At 50.8% G+C, this 23,813-nt stretch overlaps 1 protein-coding gene across 3 annotated transcripts in view; it reads right to left on the minus strand.

Annotated features, from left to right (window-relative positions):
• Window positions 1–23,813, minus strand: part of PTPRN2 (protein tyrosine phosphatase receptor type N2) — a 1,015,036-nt gene that overhangs the window by 535,283 nt on the left and 455,940 nt on the right. For all 3 annotated transcript variants that reach the window (XM_028846528.2, XM_015135381.3, XM_077997823.1), the window contains one exon: window positions 501–580. In XM_028846528.2, coding sequence (XP_028702361.2) covers window positions 501–580 — 80 coding nt within the window. The remainder of the gene's footprint in view (window positions 1–500; window positions 581–23,813) is intronic.

The following is a 23,813-nucleotide window of genomic DNA, read 5'->3' on the forward strand; positions in this document are numbered from 1 at the left end:
GTCTGGAAGTCAGCTGGTTTTTATTGAAACCTCCCAGATCCTTCGTGGCACCTGCCCACCACAGTGAGGAGCAGGGCCAGTGTGTGCTCCTGGTCTGGTACAAAGTGAAAAGCCTCAAAGCAAAATTGCACATGCTCTGCACACACTGGGGTTACTACAAACACGAAATCCTCCTTTTCCAAAAGCCGGACTTGTTCTCGGTCACTTGCAGCCCTGTGTGTCCTGCCTTCTATCTGAGACAGTTCCACGCATCAAGGCGGCCCATCCCTCCCCAAACAGCGAAATCCCAGACGGTGCCCACGGACAGCCACATTGCCCTGCGACTGCCCCCTCGTCCCCGTCACTACACACCAGCTTTCCACGGAAACTGTGACCTTCCTTTGGGTTGCTCCCTGTGGGTACTGAGTCTCTCTCTGCCCTGGCTGTGCATGTACATTTGCGTGCATGTGTGTGTGCGCACGTGTGTGTGCGTGTACACGTGTGTGTGGAAAGCGCCTCACCTGTGGCCTTCTCCACATCCGCAGTGGTCACGTTCTGGACATTGGCGCCCACTTTGAAGGTCACTGCTGGTCCGAGAACCCTGGAAGGGATAATTTAAAATAAGTTCTTAACGAAGTCAACGTGCCACACTGCTTTTCTGAAAACGACATGGAAAACACTGGTGCGTTTTTAAAAACACAAATATCCGAGGCCACTGCGGCTCCAGGCACGAACTCCACCAGACATCGGTTTTCTTTCACACCATGACCTTTGTTTCCGTTTGCCAAGAATTCTGTTTTTGGGCTTCGCTTCTCCAAAACACACATCACAGTGTAATATGCTATCCTAAAAAATTCAAATCAGCCTCCAAACCCAACAGTAGCAAGCAGACATTCTAGCTAGGGAAAAAGAAAAGTTGTTATTGAAACAGATTTTAGTCTTTGGTGCCCAAGGGAGATGTATGAATCAAGAGCAGAGAGGAAAGAGACTAGTATTTTTAAAATTCTTTTGACAGGAACCATTTAAAAAACTACCAAAGTCATTAAGAACTACTCTGTATAAAAACAACTGGCAGGGAATTGCTAGACAGGAATTATCAAAATTGTCTGAAGCTTCCTAAATGCTATGTCAACCATAATTTTGAAACAATACATTACTTTTTAAACCATCTAATACATCTGAAGACCCCACATGCAGTAGGAACTGGTTATTGTGCCTACAGCCATCGCAAAATGAATTAGGAATCCAGCGTCCGTTCCCAAAGACAGATGGACCGACTCCATGTCCACAGACGACAGCCATAGACAGCTCTTCCCGGAACGGACCCCTTAAATGTCTTCTAAGGAGTAAATCCCCAGAACAGACAGGAAATGCGAAGAGGACCCAATTGAGGTGGGAGACGGCAGCTAAGACTGTTGCCTCCTGGTCCCTGGGAGGTGCCTGCACTCCCATCTAAGCCGTTAAACTGTGGGTACCATGTGGCCCACGGTCCCTTCTGTCCCCACTGCAGCCACACACCCTTGCTGACGGGTACAAGCCCAGCTGGTCAGAAGTGCCACAGGTTGGCCCGCCTCCCCTCCCTCCCTTGCACCCGCCTCCCCTCCCTCCCTCCACCACAGGCTCATCCCAAGGTAGCATATGACACCCAGGCCATGGACGTTGCACCCAAAATCCTTTCAACCTCACAGGTATTTGTGATTCAAATATCTGCACTCATGATACCTTAGTCCCAACCTCTGGTCTTCCTCCCTGGGATTTTTGCTCATTCTCCCGGCCAGGGGCAGCTCCCCCGTGTGCAGGCCCTCGGTGGAGGGGAGAGGGGACTGCTGCGCCATCGCGAGGCAGCACAGTTACCATCCTAACACCACGGCCATGGCTGAACATTCCACGTGGAAGTCTCAGCATCACTTTGAACTCAGCGAGGTCTGCCTTGAATCAGCGCCTGCTCTGAGGAGCAAACAGCGTTCTAACCTTACGGATATTCCCTTCGGCTTCCTTATGCCAGAAATATCCAGCTAGTCACCAAATTCTGCGGAAACCCTTGGAAAATGCACCACATCCACCACTGTCTCTTGGTTCCCACTGTGATCCTTCTAGCCCAAGCCTGTGCCCTGTCACAGCAGAGCGGAGTGACTTCCTGCGTCCAGCTCTACTGCACGCAAAATGTCCTCGGAAGTCGCCTCCAGGGCTGACCACAGAGGAGGAGCTGGTGTCTTCTCGAGCCCAGGTTAAAGTCTCAGCCGCAGGCCCCAGGCCTGTCTATGGTGCCTCGGCTGGGCCCTCTGCTGGTCCCCACTATGGGCCCCCAGATAGGAGGAGGCCACTCCCTCCCTGGACTGCAGCTCTCCTGCCAACGACGTCCTGCTCGCTCATGAGTGCCGAGTTCTGCCCCCTCTCAAAGCCCTACTCCCGAGTGAGGACTGTGAGAGTGGCCGATTCTCCCTGTCTCCAAAATCTTCCACAAGGGCCCTGAGTGCCTGACACTTGTGCTCAAATGGCACATCAGATGTTTATAGATGTTTCCTTCTTTCCGAGCAGAGGATGGGCTCTTTGAGGCATGATTCCTGCCAGGGCCTCACCCACGCAGGAGACGATCGATTCATATTTGTGACCGGTTCGACATTTCGGTTGAATGGTTTTCTAAAATTAAGAGAAAGTCCTCATTAACACAAGCAGCTCTCACGTACCCCCGAAACAGCGCTGAGGACAGACAGCTCAGCCACAGGGCTTCCAGCTTACACACAGCTTCTGTGAAACTGAGTCTCGACCACAAACAACGCTGAGGACAGAGAGCTCAGCCACAGGGCTTCCAGCTTACACACAGCTTCTGTGAAACTGAGTCTCGACCACAAACAACACTGAGGACAGACAGCTCAGCCACAGGGCTTCCAGCTTACACACAGCTTCTGTGAAACTGAGTCTCGACCACAAACAACGCTGAGGACAGAGAGCTCAGCCACAGGGCTTCCAGCTTACACACAGCTTCTGTGAAACTGTGAGTCTTGACCACATCTGGATTCCCTGACAGATGGGATTGGAATTTCCTAAACCTAATTTTTCCCTCAGGTGCTGAAAGTTTCCTCTAAAGCGTATGAGGAAGAGGTTCTTGGTTTCTCAGAGTCCAAAAACCCAGCCGCTTATGCTATGAAGAAGCATGTGACCGACACATGGCCCCATATTTCCCGGTGGGGGCTGCAGGAGAGAGCCACATAGCCCGCGTCCTTCCTCACATGCAAGCCGAGCGTCACCATCGCGTGGGGCCGCGGTGGTCGCCAGGGGGTGCTCCTGACACCCTCGGGGCATATCTCGCAGGCAGTGAGCACCCAGTGACCTTCGCTGTCAGCACCAGCGAGACCAGGCGCCTGCGGCCACGATGCACTGACCCTGGCTCTGGTCCTTGTGCTCTCAGGAACCCTGCGGGAGGACGGGGCATGAGGAGCCATCTCCAGAGGAGACTCAGAGGGTCGGTAGCATGACCCCACCTGCATAACCTTCCCTAACTGGAATACATGCAAGCTCCTCCCTAAAATCCACAGCGGCTGCTCCGACGTGGGAAGACGTGTCTATCCCGAGGCCCCGCTGCAGGTCGAACTCCATGAGTCACTGTGCTGTGGCCCTCCTGGGCCTTTCCGCTGGGCCTCAGTTTACTCAGCTGTCAAGTGCGGCAAGACCCACAGGTCCTCTTGGACTTGCTCTGCCTAGAAGACTCTAGTTTTCAATAAACTCTGGTGCCCAGGCCCAGCGGGTCTGCAGTAAACAGGGGCGACACTGGGCGCTCCAGAGCTGAGCTGCTGGCTCTGCCCCCAGCACCATCAGCAGCAGAGATTCCTCCCAGCAGGAAGAACTTGCCCTAGCGTTTGTTACCACACACCCCCCCCCCCACCCACGTCTGCTGTGCAGGTGGCAGATGGCTGAGTGCTGTGTGGTCCAGGTGAGAGGCTGCTGGGGAGGGAGTAAGGTCAGCCTTCCCACCAACTTCTTTCTAACCAGGGAGCCTTGGTCGTCTCTGCTATCTTGTTTAGCTTTCTGTCTCTTTAGACATTTGGGGAAAATTGAGTAAATCCCATGTGCATATTGCTGGCCTAAAAAGGGGAATTTCTGTACTAATCGGGAAATAAAAAGGAAAACACAGATGCCCAGAGCCCTGCAGAGTCTCTTAGGAGCCAATATCGCACCTGAGGTTACAGCTCTCGGGGAGAAAGCAAGTTTTTCTTGAGCACGTTTGCTTCCTGACAAGCGGCGTTTGTCACACACGGCGTGTCAGGCATACGCGTACCAGATCTACTGCAGTTAAAGCGGCAGCAAAGAATTAGGGTTACGATCCGGTAAAAGTTATCAAAGCAGACATATGGAAACCCAGACATTAAGTTATACGGAAACATCTAGGTTTAACAAAGAAACACTAGTTTTGACTTTCAGATTTTCATTCAGATTCAACAAATAATGACTGAGAATACCACACTCAGTTCTCATTCTTCCAGGCAGCTGTGTTCTCCAAAGTCATCAGAAAGCAGATACTGAGCCATTGTTCCTACGGGAAACAGAGGGTGAGGCTCCTGTGAGCCTCTGGACACAAGTGTTTTTGTCAACTGATGGGCGTATTACCTTGTTTTATGTGTGTTTCCACTCAAAGACTCATTGAATGTATGTGGTTGAGTTATGAATGCTGAGCTCACAGCATGCCCCCATGACGCCCATCCACACCCACAACGCCCACCCACACCCTCGAGGCCCATCCACACCGACGCCCACCCACATGCGCGACGCTCACCCACGCCCTCGACGCTCACCCACACGCATGATGCCCATCCACACGCGCGACGCCCACTCACGCCCGCGACGCCCAACCATGCCCGCGACACCCACCCACGCACACGACGCCCATCCACGCCCACGACGCCCATCCACGCCCACGACGCCTGTCCACACGCACGATGCCCATCCACACGCACGACGCCCATCCACACGAGTGTTTTCTCCATCAGGCATGTTGTCACCATGTGTCCCAGCCTCACACACAATTAGCACACTTCCTTCCCATTCCTGCTTTGGCTTTGAAGCATACTGTGAAATTCTTCATGGCCCCTTCTCCACCAGGCCCTCCTTACACAGTGCTCACCTATCTAATTACAGACCTGCTTAGAAGTTCCAGGGGCCAATTTTCAAACAGAACAGGCAGAGAGACCCAGCTGCAGAATCCCCTGCTGAGTGGGAGTTAGGAACAGGTAGCCCACCGCTCCCAGACTGAAGTCACAATGACACAAACGAGGCCTCCGCACATGATGAGATAACCATCAGAAAGACACAGCCCGGCGTCCTCCTGCACTACACACAGCTCCACGCCTTTTCCTCCTTAAACCCCTCACCCAGCCAAAAAGGGGGAATGACCTGTTAAAGGCATGAGCCTGGCCATTCCCTAACTGCCAGCATTTGAGTAATAACTGCTTTCCTCTGCCCACACCTCACTCTCACGTTTTCGGCCTCTGAGTGGCAAACAGCAGACTTGAGCCAGTTACAACACTAGGAACACAGTCAGCATTCAGCACTGTGCTGGGGCCACTTAAACAACAAAACCACCAACGAAATGCACAAAAAATGTGGAAAATGTGACACTCAATAGACCCTGAAGAGGAGCCGTGTTTTACAGTATGAGCTGAAAGGAGAAGGCAGGGCTCTCCTCTCCTACCAGAGCACGGGCGCCTCAGGCAACCTGAACCTCACGGCTCTGTGTGTGTCCAGGAATGACTTCGGCATTAGCATTGATTTGGGGATTACAAATTAATCACAAATACAGAATCTGCGAATGATCAGGATCATCTGCCACCTAGCATCTGTGTTGAAACGCTTTCACACACATCAACAACCTTATTATTTTCTTCACATTTTACAGTTTTATACTGTAGAGAGGATGGGAGCACTGGAGCTTACAAGACTTGTGATCCAATTGTTTGTTTAGCCACCACTTCCTCGTGGGGCGATTTTGCGTGTTACATTATTTACCCTGCAAAATCAGGGGAACAAGACAAACCTTGCAGGGCTGTTGGAGGATCGGGCAGGATAGCTGACATGTGACAGGGTTCCTCTGAACCACAGCTGTCGGTCTGTCCCCTGCTCAGGAGGGGCCTGCTCCTCCTCTGAATTCTTCCATAAAATCTACTCTCTAAATTGACTGCACCTTGTGTGGGTTCACGCAGTCCCCGTACACTGTACTGCTTTCTGGGGGAGCCTGGTTGCTTTCCTTCTGGAAGGACGTGGTTGAGACAAGGGAGGAGATTGTCTCTTTCCAGACTCTGGACAGTGGAGTGCAGATCTCACGAGGAATCTGTAAATGGCCACTTCAGGGCAGATCTTGAGAGTGTCATCCCGACGGTTGTGCCAGGCACACCTATGGTAAGAAGCATTTGATCTGAGAGCATGTGGAATTTCTGAGTCATTGTTCCTGGGAGAACCATCCACCTTTTGACATTCAAATTCACATATTGTGAAAGGTGACTCCTATTTATGGTGGAAGAAATGCCAAAAAGGAATGCCGCCCACTCATGCAAACCCTTCTTCCCCTGATGAAAGAGGCAGTCTTCATACACATCCTTCTTCCCCTGACAAAAGAGGGGGTCTTCACACACATCCTTCTTCCCCTGATGAAAGGGGGAGTCTTCACACAAGTCCTTCTTCCCCTGACAAAAGAGGGGGTCTTCACACAAGTCCTTCTTCCCCTGATGAAAGAGGGGGTCTTCACACAAATCCTTCTTCCCCTGATGAAAGGGGGAGTCTTCACACAAATCCTTCTTCCCCTGATGAAAGGGGGAGTCTTCACACAAATCCTTCTTCCCCTGATGAAAGGGGGAGTCTTCACACACATCCTTCTTCCCCTGATGAAAGGGGGAGTCTTCACACACATCCTTCTTCCCCTGATGAAAGGGGGAGTCTTCACACACATCCTCTTCCCCTGATGAAAGAAAGAGTCTTCACACACGTCTGCAGCCTAGAGCCCTCAGAGGTGTGATACTTGAACAATGTGTTCACATGGGTCCTATGAAGAATACATTAGGAGAAACAAAAGCTATTTATTGCCACTAGGAGTCATCTCCCAATTGGGCTGGAAATAACATGAAAAAGTATATCCCTGAGATTCTACAGAATTCACTGACTTAAAACTACCTTTAACCAAAATAAGCAAACCATATATGTTGTGCATAGATAAGAGATCATTTCGTCACTGTAATTTTAGCTATAGTTACCTCTATTTTAAATATCATTCCATTTATTCCTGAGTTATCACTCAGTGGTTCTACTTGATAGTTTACTACATATTAATAATTGCTCATTTCTTTTTATGGTCATAAAACATGCCAACAAAGAAGAGGAGTGGCATCTAGCATTTTAACACTGATTTTATTGCTTGTGTTCTAGGATACTCCTATCACTCAAGACTTACGAGGCAAACATATCAGCCCTCCACCAACCAGACTATTGAGTATAAGAGTTCTGCGTAAAAGGCCTTTTCTTAACTAAGGACTATTTGGAAATCTCTTTTTCCCCTACTTTTATGAGTGAAATAATTTAAAAACACATATAATTATCTGCCTTTAGAACATCAATATACTGAGGTACCGATATTTGTCATCTTAGCAATCATGCATCTCAAGGTGATTTTCTGAATATTAGTTTTCAGGACATGACACTTTAACCACAGAAAACACTGAGCTCCATCTGTTCTTAGACCAGCCGTTCAGTTGAGAATGCAGAAGATGAACAAATCTCTGACAAAAGCTTCCACGTTTCGGAAATGGTTTTCCATAAGAACCGAGGCTTCCGTTTGGTTGTGTTAGTCTGGGAGTTATTATTTCTCTCTAGTAATGACTTAGACATAACATAGGCTTATTTGTATCAAGTCAACCTATAAGGGCTACAATAAATGTAACACATTTGACTAGAGTTTTCCAAACAGATACCGCCTAAGCAGCAGTGAAGAAGTTTGTCATCAGTTTAAATAAAGACGAGCCTCAGGTACTAGATTCCCTTGACTTTTTGTGGATAAAAAGAAGACAGCCAAGGCGCATATGGCAAGAAATACAGTTTTAAAGTTAACCATTTAATGTTGATGCTTCACAACCAACATAAAAGTAAATGCTTCTCTTTTCAACTGGTGAATTTTCTTGAAAGTTGTTTAGAAATGAAAAAAAGAAAACTTCCGTAGACTGTTTTTTGTTTGTTAATTTTACTAGCATGCTCTCTGTTGGCTTGACAGACTGACCTGTGCTTTGTCTATTTGACACCTGGATTTGGGGTGAAGCCTATAACATGAATAGATGGGTGAGTGAGGGATAGGTGATAGACGGATGGGTAGAGAGATGGGTGGGTGGGTGGGTGGGTGGGGGACAGGTGATAGACGGATGGGTAGAGAGATGGTTGGGTGGGTGGGTGAGGGATAGGTGATGGATGGGTAGAGAGATGGGTGGGTGGGTTGGTGGGTGAGGGATAGGTGATGGATGGGTAGAGAGATGGGTGGGTGGGTGGGTGGGTGGGTGAGGGATAGGTGATAGACGGATGGGTAGAGAGATGGTTGGGTGGGTGGATGGGTGAGGGATAGGTGATAGATGGATGGGTAGAGAGATGGTTGGGTGGGTGGATGGGTGAGGGATAAGTGATAGATGGATGAGTAGAGAAATGGTTGGGTAGGTGGGTGGATGAGGGATAGGTGATAGACGGATGAGTAGAGAGATGGGTGGGTGGGTGATGGATGGGTAGAGAGATGGTTGGGTGGGTGGGTGAGGATTAGGTGAGGGATGGGTAGAGAGATGGGTGGGTGGGTTGGTGGGTGAGGGATAGGTGATGGATGGGTAGAGAGATGGGTGGGTGGGTGGATGGGTGAGGGATAAGTGATAGATGGATGAGTAGAGAGATGGTTGGGTGGGTGGGTGGATAAGGAATAGGTGATGGATGGGTAGAGAGGTGGGTGGGTGGGTGAGGGATAGGTGACAGACGGATGGGTAGAGAAATGGTTGGGTGGGTGGGTGGATGAGGGATAGGTGATAGATGGATGGGTAGAGAGATGGTTGGGTGGGTGGATGGGTGAGGGATAGGTGATGGATGGGTAGAGAGATGGGTGGGTGGGTGGGTGAGGGATAGGTGATGAATGGGTAGAGAGATGGGTGGGTGGGTGGGTGGGTGAGGGATAGGTGATGGATGGGTAGAGAGATGGTTGGGTGGGTGGATGGGTGAGGGATAGGTGATAGACGGATGGGTAGAGAGATGGTTGGGTGGGTGGGTGGGTGAGGGATAGGTGATGGATGGGTAGAGAGATGGGTGGGTGGGTGGATGAGGGATAGGTGACAGATGGATGGGTAGAGAGATGGTTGGGTGGGTAGATGGGTGAGGGATAAGTGATAGATGGATGGGTAGAGAGATGGTTTGGTGGGTGAGTGGATGAGGGATAGGTGATGACTGGGTAGAGAGATGGGTGGGTGAGGGATAGGTGACGGATGAGTAGAGAGATGGTTGGGTGGATGAGGGATAGGTGATAGATGGACGGGTAGAGAGATGGTTGGGTGGGTGGGTGAGGGATAGGTGATAGATGAATGGGTAGAAAGATGGGTGGATGGGTGGGTGAGTGGGTGAGGGATAGGTGATAGATGGATGGGTAGAGTGATGAGTGGGTGGTTGGGGGGGTGAGGGATAGGTGATGGATGGGTAGAGATTGTTGGGTGGGTGGGTGAGGGATAGTTGATAGATGGAGGAGTAGAGAGATGGTTGGGTGGGTGGGTGGGTGGGTGGGTGGATGGGTGAGGGATCAGTGATGGATGGGTAGAGAGATGGGTGGGTGGGTGGGTGAGGGACAGGTGATAGATGGTTGGGTAGAGAGATGGGTGGGTGAGGGATAAATGATGGATGGGTAGAGAGATGGGTGGGTGGGTGGATGGGTGAGGGATAGGTGATAGATGGATGGGTAGAGAGATGGGTGGGTGAGGGATAGGTGATAAATGGATGGGTAGAGAGATGGTTGGGTGGGTGGGTGGTGGGTGAGGGATAGGTGATAGATGGATGGGTAGAGAGATGGGTGGGTGGGTGGGTGAGGGACAGGTGATAGATGGTTGGGTAGAGAGATGGGTGTGTGAGGGATAAGTGATAGATGGATGGGTAGAGAGATGGGTGGGTGGGTGGATGGGTGAGGGATAGGTGATGGATGGGTAGAGAGATGGTTGGGTGAGTGGGTGGATGGATGAGGAAATGGGTGAATGGGTTGGTGGATATATAGAGATATATATATGAGATATATATATATGATATATATATATGAGTTGGTGAGTGGGTGGGAGAGAGGATTGGGTGGATGGATGGGTGGATAGATGAGTGGGTGGATGGGTGGTTGGGTAGGTGAGTGGATGGATGAATGGGTGGGTGGAGAGCTGGATAAGTGGACAGATGTATGGGTGGATGGCTGGATGGATGCATGAGGAGGTAGACGGATGGATGAAAAATTGATGGGTGGGTGGTTTGGTGGAGATATGTATGTATTTATTGCTTATATTAATTCAAACATAATTAGAGACTTTCTCAAAATACTGTCTATAGCTTAAGAATCATTTTGCATTAAACTCTTCTCATCTTGTGGACTATACATTTAGTGAATTGCTCATTCCATTTTTTTACTCAGTAGTATGTTCAGAGAAACATAGTGCTAATAAAGATCTCAAAATTATCAAACAAAATCATAATGATTTAAGAGACTTACTATATCTGGCTGAACATAATTTGAGGCCAGGTAAAACCTGGCAGAGCTCGCTACACACAGTACATGTTTTAGGGGCTCCCTAAAGCCAGCCCCTCAGCCTCGAGGCAGAGGCACAGGGGAACTGCCAAGAAGCCGGCCTTGTGTCTGGCCTTGAGTGGGTGCAAACCGAGACAGCACGCTGCTGTGGTGCTAACAACTGCAAAATTTAGACCTAAGGCAATTTGTTTGGCAATGCCCTATTTCATAGATGAATAAGTTGAAACCCTTGGAGTTTTAGGTACTAGCTCCAAACAGTCCAGTTTTAATATCAACGCCGCCACTGGAATCACGACTTCGGCATTCTCGGCTGAGAGCCTTCTGCGAGGCACGAGGATAAGTGAGAGACCCCCACACAGGCCTGCACCACAGCCCTTTCCTGACTCCATCGCTGGACCGACCCCAACACCATAGACCCCCACACAGGCCTGCACCACTGTCCTTTCCTGACTCACGGGACTGACCCCCACACCGTAGACCCCCACGCAGGCCTGCACCACTGCCCTTTCCTCACTGTCACGGGACCGACCCCCACACCGTAGACCCCCACGCAGGCCTGCACCACTGCCCTTTCCTCACTGTCACGGGACCGACCCCCACACCGTAGACCCCCACGCAGGCCTGCACCACTGCCCTTTCCTGCTCTCTCGCTGGACCGACCCCCACACTGTTTCTGCTTTTGCTCCCCAAATTACTCCTGATGAAACTTGCCTCCTCCGGTCTTGTTCCTTGTTCACTGGCGTCCCTCCCTCTAGGGAAACCCATAGCTTGGTGCTGGGCTAATCCAAGCTGCCAACAGAAAACCAATAAGAAATGAGCTCATGTCTGGCTGCTACGGAATTTTCTTTGCATGCCTCGTTCCATCTATGTCTTCTTACAGAGGAGACACCGGGACCATAACACTCCGGAACTCCATGTGGATAGCACAATGCATGCCTACTTCCCTAACACACACTTTTCATTTATCACATTTCCCGCACAACTGTATATTCCTGCCTCCCATACATGAGGCACTAACTTCCCAAAACATCTAGCCTGAGAGCTTACAAAGGAGGAACAGAGAACCAATTCCTATTTGAATGTATGAGGAGACAAAGACACATAAAGTTATTGCAAGATAATTTAACATCATGCAAGCCTTAATGAAAACATAATTATTGATGATGCTTTATTTTCTTAAAGCATTGAGCAACTGCATTACTGTGCAGATTGTCTCTTGTTTGCAATTGCTTTGCCATTACATGGGATTTGGGAAATCCTTTCTGTGCCAGGGAATGTCTTGCCCCATAGTTTTCTCATGGAGTATTTGGAAGGAAAGAGATTGTTCAACATGTATGCTTTGCCTTTGAACTTTAGACACATTTGCCTCGTTTGAAATTCTACTGCAGCCTGTTATACCTGCTGGGTGGCATGACTGGTACCAAGAGAAGACCCTTGTTCCCCCAGCACAGGGGTGGGCCGGGTCTCACCAGGAGCAGCAGAAAGCTCACCATTCCTAAAGGACCAGAGGTGCCCCATCTGTGTTTTTTTGTTTTGTTTTGTTTTTGTTTTGAGACGGAGTCTCGAACTGTCACCCAGGCCGCAGTGCAATGGCGTGATCTCAGCTCACTGCAACCTCTGACTCCCGGGTTTAAGCAATTCTCCTGCCTCAGCCTCCTGAGTAGCTGGGATTACAGGCGCCCGGCACCATGCCCAGCTAATTTTTTTCTTTTTTTTTTTTTTGTATTTTTAGTAGAGACGGAGTTTCACTATGTTGGTCAGGCTGGTCTTGAACTCCTGAGCTTGTGGTCTGCCCACCTCAGCCTCCCAAACTGCCGGGATTACAGGCGTGAGCCACTGTGCCCGGCCCCCATCTGTGCTTTCTATTGCAGCTTCGCTCTCATGATGCTTAAGGATTAATGAGCTACACAAACAAATGACTGAATTATTAGTGACTAACATTTAGAAATAGAAGCATTCACCCAAGAATTCGGACCAAGGCTTTTCCCCGAAGCCTCAGCAGCTTGGCCACAGCCTTTGGTGCCTGCTGTAGGACAGACAGCAAAGGTGAGAACCGCTCCCCCTGAGAGTGCTCCTGGGGGCTCCACTGCGCAGTCCCCACCATCCCTCAGGGTCTTCTGGGCACTGTGGCTCACTCTGGTTTTGTTTCTTGTTTTACTTTTGTTTCTCCGGACGCTCAGGCTGCTCACTCCCGAAGGCACCTGCCAGCCTTCATACAACTCCAGCTTGCAATCCCAAATGAAATGTAACTACGCGCATGGGCCAGCATCCACGGTGGGAGGAGCCGCTGGGTCCTGTAACGGGGGCGGGTTTATATTCCTCCCTGCCCTGGGCTGCAGGTCTCAGTCTTTCCTGCAGGAGGTGAGTCTAGAATAACCTGCCCCGCCCATCTGCCCCAAAGCCTCCTGCAATCAGCTCGTCCACAGCTTCTCTGACTGGAGAGACACATTCAGAAGAGTGAAGTGATTTTTGCTTGGTCCTGGTGAGAAAAATAAGCATCATGCCAAGCAGGGGTATCTAGTATTGGCGGCGTAGGTCATAAGCAAAATGCATATTTTACCACAGTGTTTGGTGTCATTTTGATATAAATCTAACTTGTTCCTGTGTTTACATATTTCTTGGCTTAGACATTGTATTATTTTACTAATGTATCTGGAAAGCTACCCTTTATTTGGTGCTAAGTATCTGCACAGGCAGAGCATTTAATTCTCACAACTCTGACGTAGACGTCGTCTCTGCTCCGCGGAGGAGCACGCTGAGGCCGGAAATCTGCCCAGGGTCTCACGGCAAGTGGAGAAAAATGGAGTCAAACCCACGTGCCTTTGAATCCAGAGCCTGTCCATTCCTTCACGGAATCATTCCTTCACTCATTCAACAAACAAGCCCGTTATGGGCCAGACACTGTTCTAGTCACTGATGACACATAATTGAGCAATACAGATCGAGGCCCTGCCTTCAAGGAGCGTAGGAGTGCACACTTTCTGGTTCTGGTTTTGCAGAGACGAGGTCTTGTTCTGTTGCCCTGGCTGGTCTCAAACTCCTGGCCTCCAGTGATCCTCCCACTTCGGCCCCCAAAGTACCGGGATTACAGGCATGAGCCACTGCACCCGGCCAGGTGATGAAGATTCAAGTCCTATGGGTGTCATTACAAGAAAGCTCAGAGCTGCCTGGGAAACTCCTCATTACCTGATACCCAGTACCCAAATCCAGCATTTACCCAATGCTTCACACTTGAAGTGCATTGAAAAGTCTAGAGAAAAGAATGGGTTCTTCTTGCCAATCTGATTCCACTAACAGTAGAAATTAGAGTGTTTTTTTCGTAACAACAATGGAAGAGTGCAATTGTCCAGCTAACATGTATTGCAAACCTCCACAGCAGGCACTATTCTAGTTTTTCCCAGAGTCTCTCCAACCCTGTCATGGCCTGACGATCATAGACATCATTTGTGGGGTCCTTTGTTGAAGAATTGTAAGAGTCTCAAGATGATACCAGCAAAGTATGAACCATGTGTGGAGCCTCTAAGAGCCGGGTCCCAGCCACACGCCCAGGCCACCTGCATCCTTGTGGGGAAACTGAGGCTCAGGAAAATAAGGAACCTGCTCTCCTCCTAAATGGTCACATCATTTTCACACTAGGAAACAAGGCTCCATCAACATTTTAAACACGAATATCTTCAATCAAATCATGGGGTTCATTTAACCTGAGAAATGCCATCTTTCACTCAAACAGAATTATTATTTACAAATCCACAGTGGTCTTCCCTTGTTGTCTTATCTTAAAGATGGGATAGAGGAGTTTTGACGTACTGTGACATTTCCTTGACATTCCTTATTTCCAGGAAAACCTCATGTCACTGTCTCGAGCCACTAGTTTGCACCTTTGCAATTGCTTGCAGTATTCAGACAGGGCACTGAAGATGAAGCCTGGGCTCCGTTTGGGAAGGAATTACATAACATGAGGTCCCATTCCCTTCCTTCCTCACTTGGCAAATCCAGAACACAGGTGGAACAGGTGGCAACACTGCCAGTGAGGGCCGGAGTCTGCAGGTGGTGGATACGCCACATCAAGATGCAAATGCCATTTACCCAGACCCTCCCCTGGGGCTCCTGGGAGTTTCTCACTGCTGGGGCCTCTTGGCTTTGAGTGATATTACTAACCCACAGCACTGTCGCTGCAGTTGTTAATCTGCGCTGCCCTGATGTATAGACAAAATTATCCAGGGCTTCACAGTCATGCAGGCTACAGGGAAAACCCAGGGAATCAAGAACCATTCTCACCCCTCACAGGATTCCTGGTGCCTACAACGTCTTGGTAAATCTCATGCATGGGGACAAGACTAGCGGCAAAACAATCACAATTCTGCCCCTGGAAACTGAAACATACTTTCCAGAAGTTTCCCTGCAAACCCCAGAGACTCCTCCCACTGGCGGGGGGAGGGGGCAAGCATGGGGAAGGATCTGGAGGGGCTGGGGCAGCACTGGGGTCGCCGCAGGATGGAGCAGGCACAGGCATCTCCCGTGCCCCGTGCACAGAGAAGACCCCAACGAGAAGCATCAGGGTTGAGAATTCCCACGGCTGCCTCTTCGGTAACGACACCATATTCATCAATCCAGTAAATCACGCAGATGAGAAAGTAAACGCTTCTCGCACCAGGAGAGCCCATGAAGATTGATCACAGAATCAGGCTGCGTGCCCCGAATGCCCCGGCAGATCCAGGACCGCACGTGGCTGATGTCGGGGCTCAGCCGAAGCCATCTGGGAAAGAATTGACACAGAGCCCGTCTCACTGTGGACTCAGGGGCTCCTGGGAATGTGTCTTTGGCATTCTTTTTCCCGGGAGCGCTGCCCACCTCACCGAGATTCTGCGGAAGGCGGCCTGGCATCAATCACCGCCGCCGCAGACAGCCACGATCGCGTGGTAAAACCCGGCTGCGGTCACTGCGGGTCTGCTGGCATAATTACATCACATGCTAATGCAGTTTTAATGGTCTCTAATGATGTCATAAGAAATAATGGGATTTATTTGACAGCTACATAACCACTAACAAAACATATTCAGCATAACTAGCGCTTCCACAAAACCACAGGAGAGTCTGAGAGTGGCAGCTCACGCATCCTGTCTGTCTCTTTTCCTTCCCTGGAACACTGAGCAGCTCTGAGAACATGCTCTGACAGCAGCAAGGCGTGACTGTGTCGGCACCCGTCAGAGCTGCTCCCCTCCCCAAGACACCAACGAGGCACAGCCCACACCCCCGTCCATCCCTCAAGCTGGTGCATTTGCCAAGTGTGTGCCTGGGGCTGCTGGGCCGGGTGAGGCACAGGACACTGAGGTAAGGCTTGTGCGCTCCACTGCACCTGAGCACACACGCACACAGGCACCAGAACGCAAGACCCAGGTGTGGGGCAGCCTCCGCCTGGCCAGGACTGGGGACCTTGGAGAAGGTGCTGGACACAGCAAGGATCAGACTTCAGCTCTGATATGTGGGCAGGGGGACCAGCAAAGGATCCTGCAGGTGAGGCCACCAGGGAGGCTCCCTGGGGAAGAGGCGGAGAGGTCCAGATTCTTGAAGGCTCTCAGGGACAGGCAGCGGGACTCGGGTTTGACTCTGTAGGAAAGAGGGGTCCGCCGTGTCCTGAGGCGGGAGATGCACGGAGAGTGATGTGTACCAAGGACTGCCTCTGGCGAAGCCCAGCCTGCTCCCGGAGAGTGGAGAAGCCCTGTGTGCTCAGAATCCATCCTGCGACAGTGAAGGCGGTGGCTGGGAGGGCCAGGCGCAAGGAGCGAGCCGAGCGAGGCCCACCTGCTCTGTGAAGCCAGAGGCTCCCCAGGCAGCACCTCCTCCGCCTGCCCCGGCCTGGTGTCTGCCAACCCCATCATTCTGCTGAGACTGTGAAGGTGAATGGTGCGCTTGGTCTCCGTGACTGGAAGAAGGACGTTTATTTCGTGAACACACGATGCTCCTTACGGGAGAGGAGTGGGAGAGGTGAAGCAAAGCGTGACCAATGAGGAGCTGGGGAGAAAGAGAAAGTAAGGAAGCAGTGGGGGAGGGGAGCGGGGCTGGGGGGAGGGCTGGAGAAGAGAGAAGATGGTAGAAGGTGACAGTGTGGGATTCCTGGGTCCTCGAGGGGAACCGGGCTTCTCAGCCTTGAAGACCCGCTTCTTCTCTGGCCTTATCCCCGGGTTCCACATCTCCAGCTGCCTCCCCTTCCTCCCCCCACATCCCCGGCTGCCTCCTCTTCCTCCCCCAACATCCCTCCTGCCTCCCCTGCCCCCCTCCACATCCCCGGCTGCCTCCCCTTCCCCCCTCAACATCCCTCCTGCCTCCCCTTCCTACCCCCACATCCCTGGCTGCCTCCCCTGCCTCCCCGCTCTCCCCCCACATCCCCCGCTGCCTCCCTTTCCTCCCCCCCTTCAACATCCCTGGCTTCCTCCCCTTCCTCCCCCTACATCCCAGCTGCCTCCCCTTCCTCCCCCCACATCCCTGGCTGCCTCCCCTTCCCCCCTCAACATCCCTCCTGCCTCCCCTGCCCCCCCCACATACCCGGCTGCCTCCCCTCCCCCACCCCCAACATCCCTCCTGCCTCCCCTGCCCCCCTCCACATCCCCAGCTGCCTCCCCTTCCCCCCTCAACATCCCTCCTGCCTCCCCTTCCTCCCCCCACATCCCCGACTGCCTCCCCTTCCTACCCCCACATCCCTGGCTGCCTCCCCACACATCCTGGCTTCCTCCCCTTCCTCCCCGCTCTCCTCCCACATCCCCGGCTGCCTCCCTTTCCTCCCCTTCAACATCCCTGGCTTCCTCCCCTTCCTCCCCCTACATCCCAGCTGCCTCCCCTTCCTTCCCTGACATCCCCTTCTTTCCCCGGCTCCCATCAGTGATCATGCTTCACTTCCTCTCCCCACTCCTCCCTCATAAGGATCATTGTGTTCATGAAATAAACTAATTCCTTATTTTATTTTATATCTTCCATAGGTTTTGGGGAACAGGCAGTGTTTGGTTACATGAGTAAGTTATCTAGTGGTGATGTGTGAGATTTGGTGCACCCGTCACCCAAACAGTGTGCACTGAATCCAATGTGTGGTCTTCTATCCCTCACCCTCCTGCCACCCATTTCCCCAAGTCCCCAAAGTCCACTGTGTCATTCTTAAGCCTTAGCATCCTCACAGCTTAGCTCCCACTTACGAGTGAGAACATGAGATGTTTGGTTTTCCATTCCCAAGTTACTTCATTTAGAATAATGGTCCCCAGTTCCATCCAGGTTGATGGGCATTTAGGTTGGTTCCATATTTCTGCAATTGCGAATTGTGCTGCTATAAACACGTGTGCAAGTATTTTTCTCATATAATGACTTCTTGTCCTCCAGGTAGACACCCATAAGTGGGACTGCTGGATCAAATGGTAGTTCTACTTTTAGCTCTTTAAGGAATCTCCACACTGTTTTCCATAGTGGTTGTACTAGTTTACATTCCCACCAGCAGTGTAGAAGTGTTCCCTGTTCACCACGTCCACACCAGCATCTACTGTTTCTTGATTTTTTGATTATATCCATTCTTGTAGGAGTAAGGTGGTACCACATTGTAGTTTTGATTTGAATTTCCCTGATCATTAGTGATGTTGAGCACTTTTCCCTGTGTTTGTTGGCCATTTGTATATCTTCTTTTGAGAATTTTCTATTCATGTCTTTAGCCCATTGTTTGATGGGATTGTTTCTTGCTAATGTGAGTTCTTTATAGAGTCTGGATATTAGTCTTTTGTCAGATATATACATCATGAAGATTTTTTCTCACTCTTTGGGTTGTCTGTTTACTGCTGAAAGAAATCACAGATGATGCAAACAAATGGAAACACATCCCATGCTCATGGATGGGTAGAATCAATATTGTGAAAATGGCCATACTGCCAAAAGCAATCTACAAATTCAATCCAATCACCATCAAAATGCCACCATCATTCTTCACAGAACCAGAAAAAGACAATCCTAAAATTCTTATGGAACCAAAAAAGAGCCTGTATAGAAAAAGCAAGACTAAGCAAAAAGAACAATCTGGAGGCATCACATTACCTGACTTCAAACTATTCTATAAGGCCATAATCACCAAAACAGCATGGTACTGGTATAAAAATAGGCACATAACCAATGGAACAGAATAGAGAACCCAGAAATAAACTCAAATACTTAACAGCCAACTGATCTTCGACAAAGCAAACAAAAACGTAAAGTGGGGAAAGGACACTCTATTCAAAAATGGTGCTGGGATAATCGGGATAATTTGCAGCCACATGTAGGAGAATAAAACTGGATCCTCATCTCTTCCCTTATCCAAAGATCAACTCAAGATGGATCAAGGACTTAAATCTAAGACCTGAAACCATAAAATTTCTAGAAAATAACATTGGAAAAACTCTTCTAGACATTGGCTTAGGCAAAGACTTCATGACCAAGAACCCAATAGCAAATGTGACAAAAACAAAGATAAATAGTTGGGACTTAATTAAACTAAAAAGGTTCTGCACAGCAAAAGAAACAATCAGCAGAGTAAACTCATTCCTTCTTCCAGCCCAAACAATCCCATTGTGTATAAAGAGCTCACATCTTCCATTGCACCAAAAGAGTTTAAAACCCAGCTCACCGCGAAAGCTATGGAGACTTTAAAAGAAGTCCCACCTTGTGTTTAAGAAAATCCCACTCATGTGTTCCCAGCACAACAGTGCGCCCGCCGGCCTCAGGTCTGCTCCAGTCAGTGTGGACAGTAAAGCCCCTGACCACCCTGACCGTCCAGTTGTTGGCCACGGGGCCAACCGCTCCTCCATGCTTCATTCTGGCCCACTCCGTCCCAGGGGATGTTACTGGGGGAGGGCAGAGATGCCAAAGCAGTGAGCAGAGGCAGGCCCACCTCTGCCCGTCACTACACCACGGTGGGCCCTGAGGTCCCAGTATCCGCTCACACTGAGCAGCTACAGAGCTTGCAGCTGACCCTGTGGCCCCTCTCCTATCCTGAGGATGAGGTGGTTCCTCTCCCAAGCCCCAGATCACAAACTGGACCCATGTGGCAGGCACGGAGCCCAGATGCCAGGCAGCCCCTAGCCCACGCCTTCACCCTGGAGCCATGACGCTAACTGTGCGTGGCAGCCATCGGCAGCAGGGTGGCCGGGAGGGAACCTTCAGAAAACACTGAGCCCCTGTGCGGCTGAGCCACGGCCTTCTGTGTGTGGACAGCCACCACAGAAGGGCTTTGCCAGAGGAAAATACAGTAAACTCAGTGCACGCGTCCTGAGCTGGCCCGAGGACGTTTTATTCCAAAGCCACCTCTTGTGACGCCTGCCCTCTGCCCGATTTTCTCAGTTATGTGTCGGTGCGATAGCCTCCTCCCTCCCATGGCTCCAGGCCACCCTGCTCTGCACAGATTCACCTCTCACAGTATCCAGGCTGCTGCTTCTCCATGACCCCCAGATGTCCCCGATGACAATCTCACTTTTAACTAAGGAGGCATCCACACCTCCACACATCCACGCGTTCATCAGTACTGGGGGCCTTGGCAGCAACAGGTGAGTTTCCCAGGGCTGCAGAACCACAGAGCATGCCCCATGTATTTGATATATGGAGAGAGGCAGGAGGGGGTGTGGGATGGGCCCGCAGCTTTGCGGGTGTTGGAGGGATGAGGCCTTTGTTGTTCAAGGACTCATTGCATTGTTCAGGACACAGACAGGCACTGAGGAGCTGATGGTCTGGGGAGAAAGACAGCACACGGCTAATGTGCTGGGGGCCACGGTGCAGGGAAGGCACTGCAGACCCGGGAGGACACGCCCCCAGGACGGTACCTCGGGCTCCTCAGCGGCATCAGAGCTGAGTCCTAGACAGGGAGCCTGACGGGACAGGAGCTGGGGTATCAGTGCATGGGGAACCCCTCCTTGTGAAATAAGTCATCAGTAGGACCCAGTAAGGCCTGGGTGTCCAGACACGCACCTATCTCTATCTGACAGAACAAGCAGGTGTGAGCACCTAGAACAAAGGGCCTGTGGTCATCAGCTGCAGTCAGTGTGAGGCTCCCATTCACTACTTTTGGCCGCATCCTTCCTGTGCATGTGGCCTGGGCCCAGGGTGAGCTCCCGAGTCCTAAACCCAGGTGCCTTCCTGGGGGCCATATTCCTGGAGGGATAGTGCCAAAGATACAGGCCTGGGATGGAATCCTTCGTGGAAAGGAATGCAGTTTGAACCATTCAGGACACTTGATGGCAGGTGGTTCCTTCCAATTCAAAGTAAGAGGTAAATCCTTAAAATAACAGCAGTAGGAAAAGAACGTGAAAAGCTGTGCACACAGGTGAGACTCAAAGACCATCAGGAAAACTGCACTTTCTGGACTAACCCTGCTGTGCCCAGGGAGCGGCGATGTCCAAGGCAGGGCCCACTCTCTGGACCCCGGGAGATTCCCCTCCTCTCCAGCCTCACTTCCCTAGCCTGAGATGTACTCGGAATGTCTGAGGTCATTGGCAGTTCTGGAACCTTCTCTAGCACTGTCCAACTTGTTTGTCTCATGACCCAGGTTTCAAACAGCTCAGGGACAGGGATGAGTGCTCCCCTTCTTACGTGTCCTGCTCTGTGCCAGGTCACTGCATGCCCCCCACTTGATGTGATGGACATCAACGGTGTCGGGGGTCACAGCACACTGCTCTTTGTAACGCCCATGCAGTTAGATCGTCCCACTCAGCCCATAATGGTTAACAGCCTGGACACATTTCCTTCTGGTTCTTAGAGACAGATTTTTTTTTTTTAAAGATGGAGTCTTGCTCTGTCACCCAGGCGGGAGTGTAGTGGTGCTATCTCAGCTCACTGCAAGCTCTGCCTCCCAGGTTCAAGCAATTCTCTGCCTCAACCTCCCAAGTAGCTGGGATTACAGGCACCTGCCACCACGCCTGGCTAATTTTTGTATTTTTAGTAGAGCTGGGGTTTCACCATCTTGGCCAGGCTGGTCCTGAACTCCTGAACTCATGATCCACCCGCCTTAGTCTCCCAAAGTGCTGGGATTACAGGCGTGAGCCACTGTGCCCAGCCTAGAGACAGATTTAAGGCAATGGAGCATCAGGGCATCTCTCCCTGAGATTTCTTTTCTGTGCTTCCTCACTACGCCCTCCTCGGAGCAGTCTGAGGCATCAGGAGGCCTGAGGAAGGCCAGGATGAAGACAGTGGAGGTCAGGTGAATCTCAGGCTCAGAGACTCCCAAAAAAGGCCCTGGAAGACACATCAGGATCAACACGACTGAAGAGCAAAGCTACTGCTGTGAAAATCAGGGATTTGTGGATGGATAAAAAAGTCATAGATAAGGAAATAGTAAGACACCAAGATCAGCAGCAGGGCCCCTCACAAAATGAAAGAGGAGATGAAGACTACAGGGCTCACCTAGACAGGGACAGAAAGAGGAGAACAGAAGGGAGAAGAGAGAGTGAGAAGAGGATGGATGGAGGCCTTGTCAGCAGTGGAGGAGAGCTTGAGGAAGAGCCAGCAACCACCCATGATCACAACCATCCCAGCTCCATCCCGAAATCCATCCCAGCTCCATCCCCAAATCCATCCCAGCTCCATCCCCAAATCCATCCCAGCTCCATCCCCAAATCCATCCCAGCTCCATCCCAAAATCCATCCCAGCTCCATCCCAAAATCCATCCCAGCTCCATCCAGCACCAACCACAGCCCCATCCTCAGTTCCACCCTCAGCTCCATGATAACTCCATCCCAGTTCCACCCTCAGCTCCATGATAACTCCATCCCAGTTCCACCCTCAGCTTTATCTCAACTCCACTCAGTTCCATCAAACTCAATCCCAGCTCCACCCTCAGCTCCATCCCAACTCCACTAAGCTCCATCAAACTCATCCTAGCTTCACTCTCATCCCAGCTCCATCCCACTTCCACTCAGCTACATCAAATTCCATCCCAGCTCTACCCCAGGTACACCCAAGGCTTCATCCCCAGCTCCATGAACCTCTATCCAGCTCCATTCCTACTCCATCCCAGCTCCATCCCAAGCTGAACCAAGCTCCATAGACTTTCATCCAGATTCATAAACTCTATCCCAGACCATGGAGCTCCATCCAGCTCCATCCATCTCATCTCCATCCACAGATCCATCCCAGCTCTATCCATCTCCATCCACATGCATGCCCTGCTCTGTCCCTACCTCCATCAGTTTCCATCCTAGCTCCATCTTACTTCATGCAGCCCCATCCAGCTCCATTGCAGCTCCATCCACTCTATCCAGCTCCAGGTCTATCCCCAGCTCCATCCAGCTCCATCCCAGCTCCACAGCACTCTATCCCCAGCTCCATCCCATCTCCACATCCAGGCCCATCCTCAGCTCCATCTAGCTTCCCCCAGCTCCATTTCTGCTCTATCTCATTTTTATCCTTACGCCTTCCAAGTGGCATCTCCAGCTCCTTTCTGAGCTCCATCCCAGCTCATCCCCCTCTCTATCAAGTTCCATCCCAACTTCCATCTCTGCTCCCTCCCAGCTCTAAGAGCCTAGTTTCCTCCAGAGCTCCACCATCACCTCCATCCTTGTCTCCAGCTTCTTTCTTAGCTCCCTCCCTGCCTCCACACACACACACTTCTGTGTCATCTGGAAGAAGCCATTTCCACCTTTTCTGAGTCACTGTTTATCACTACTCAAAAATGTGCCACTGTGGGAATCCCCAAAACACTGATAAAGAGGATGTCTCCAGGGGCTGATGAAATGAGCCTCTCCACACAGACACCTGCTGTGGGGTCTGCCCTTGGGATATAACCCTGCCACACTACCTGTGTCCTGCTCCCCAAAGGTGATAGAGTGCCTGTTACATGATTTTCACTAGTGTCCCAGGTCACAGGTTCACAAGATTAATCCTTGAATAATCACTAAAGATCAAGTAGGCAAACCCCTCTAATTTTCAAAATATAAAACTATGGCCAGAGAGGAAAAGTCACTTCCCTGGGATCCCATAAAACCAGATTATCTAATTCTCCTTCAGCATAAAGAGGAACATTTTAAGATCCTGGAAGCATCTCAGCTCTTTCGGGTCTTGGGAGCTTCTTCT

The sequence above is a fragment of the Macaca mulatta genome, chromosome 3 (genome assembly GCF_049350105.2).
Source record: "Macaca mulatta isolate MMU2019108-1 chromosome 3, T2T-MMU8v2.0, whole genome shotgun sequence".
In the NCBI taxonomy this organism is placed as follows: Eukaryota; Metazoa; Chordata; class Mammalia; order Primates; family Cercopithecidae; genus Macaca; species Macaca mulatta.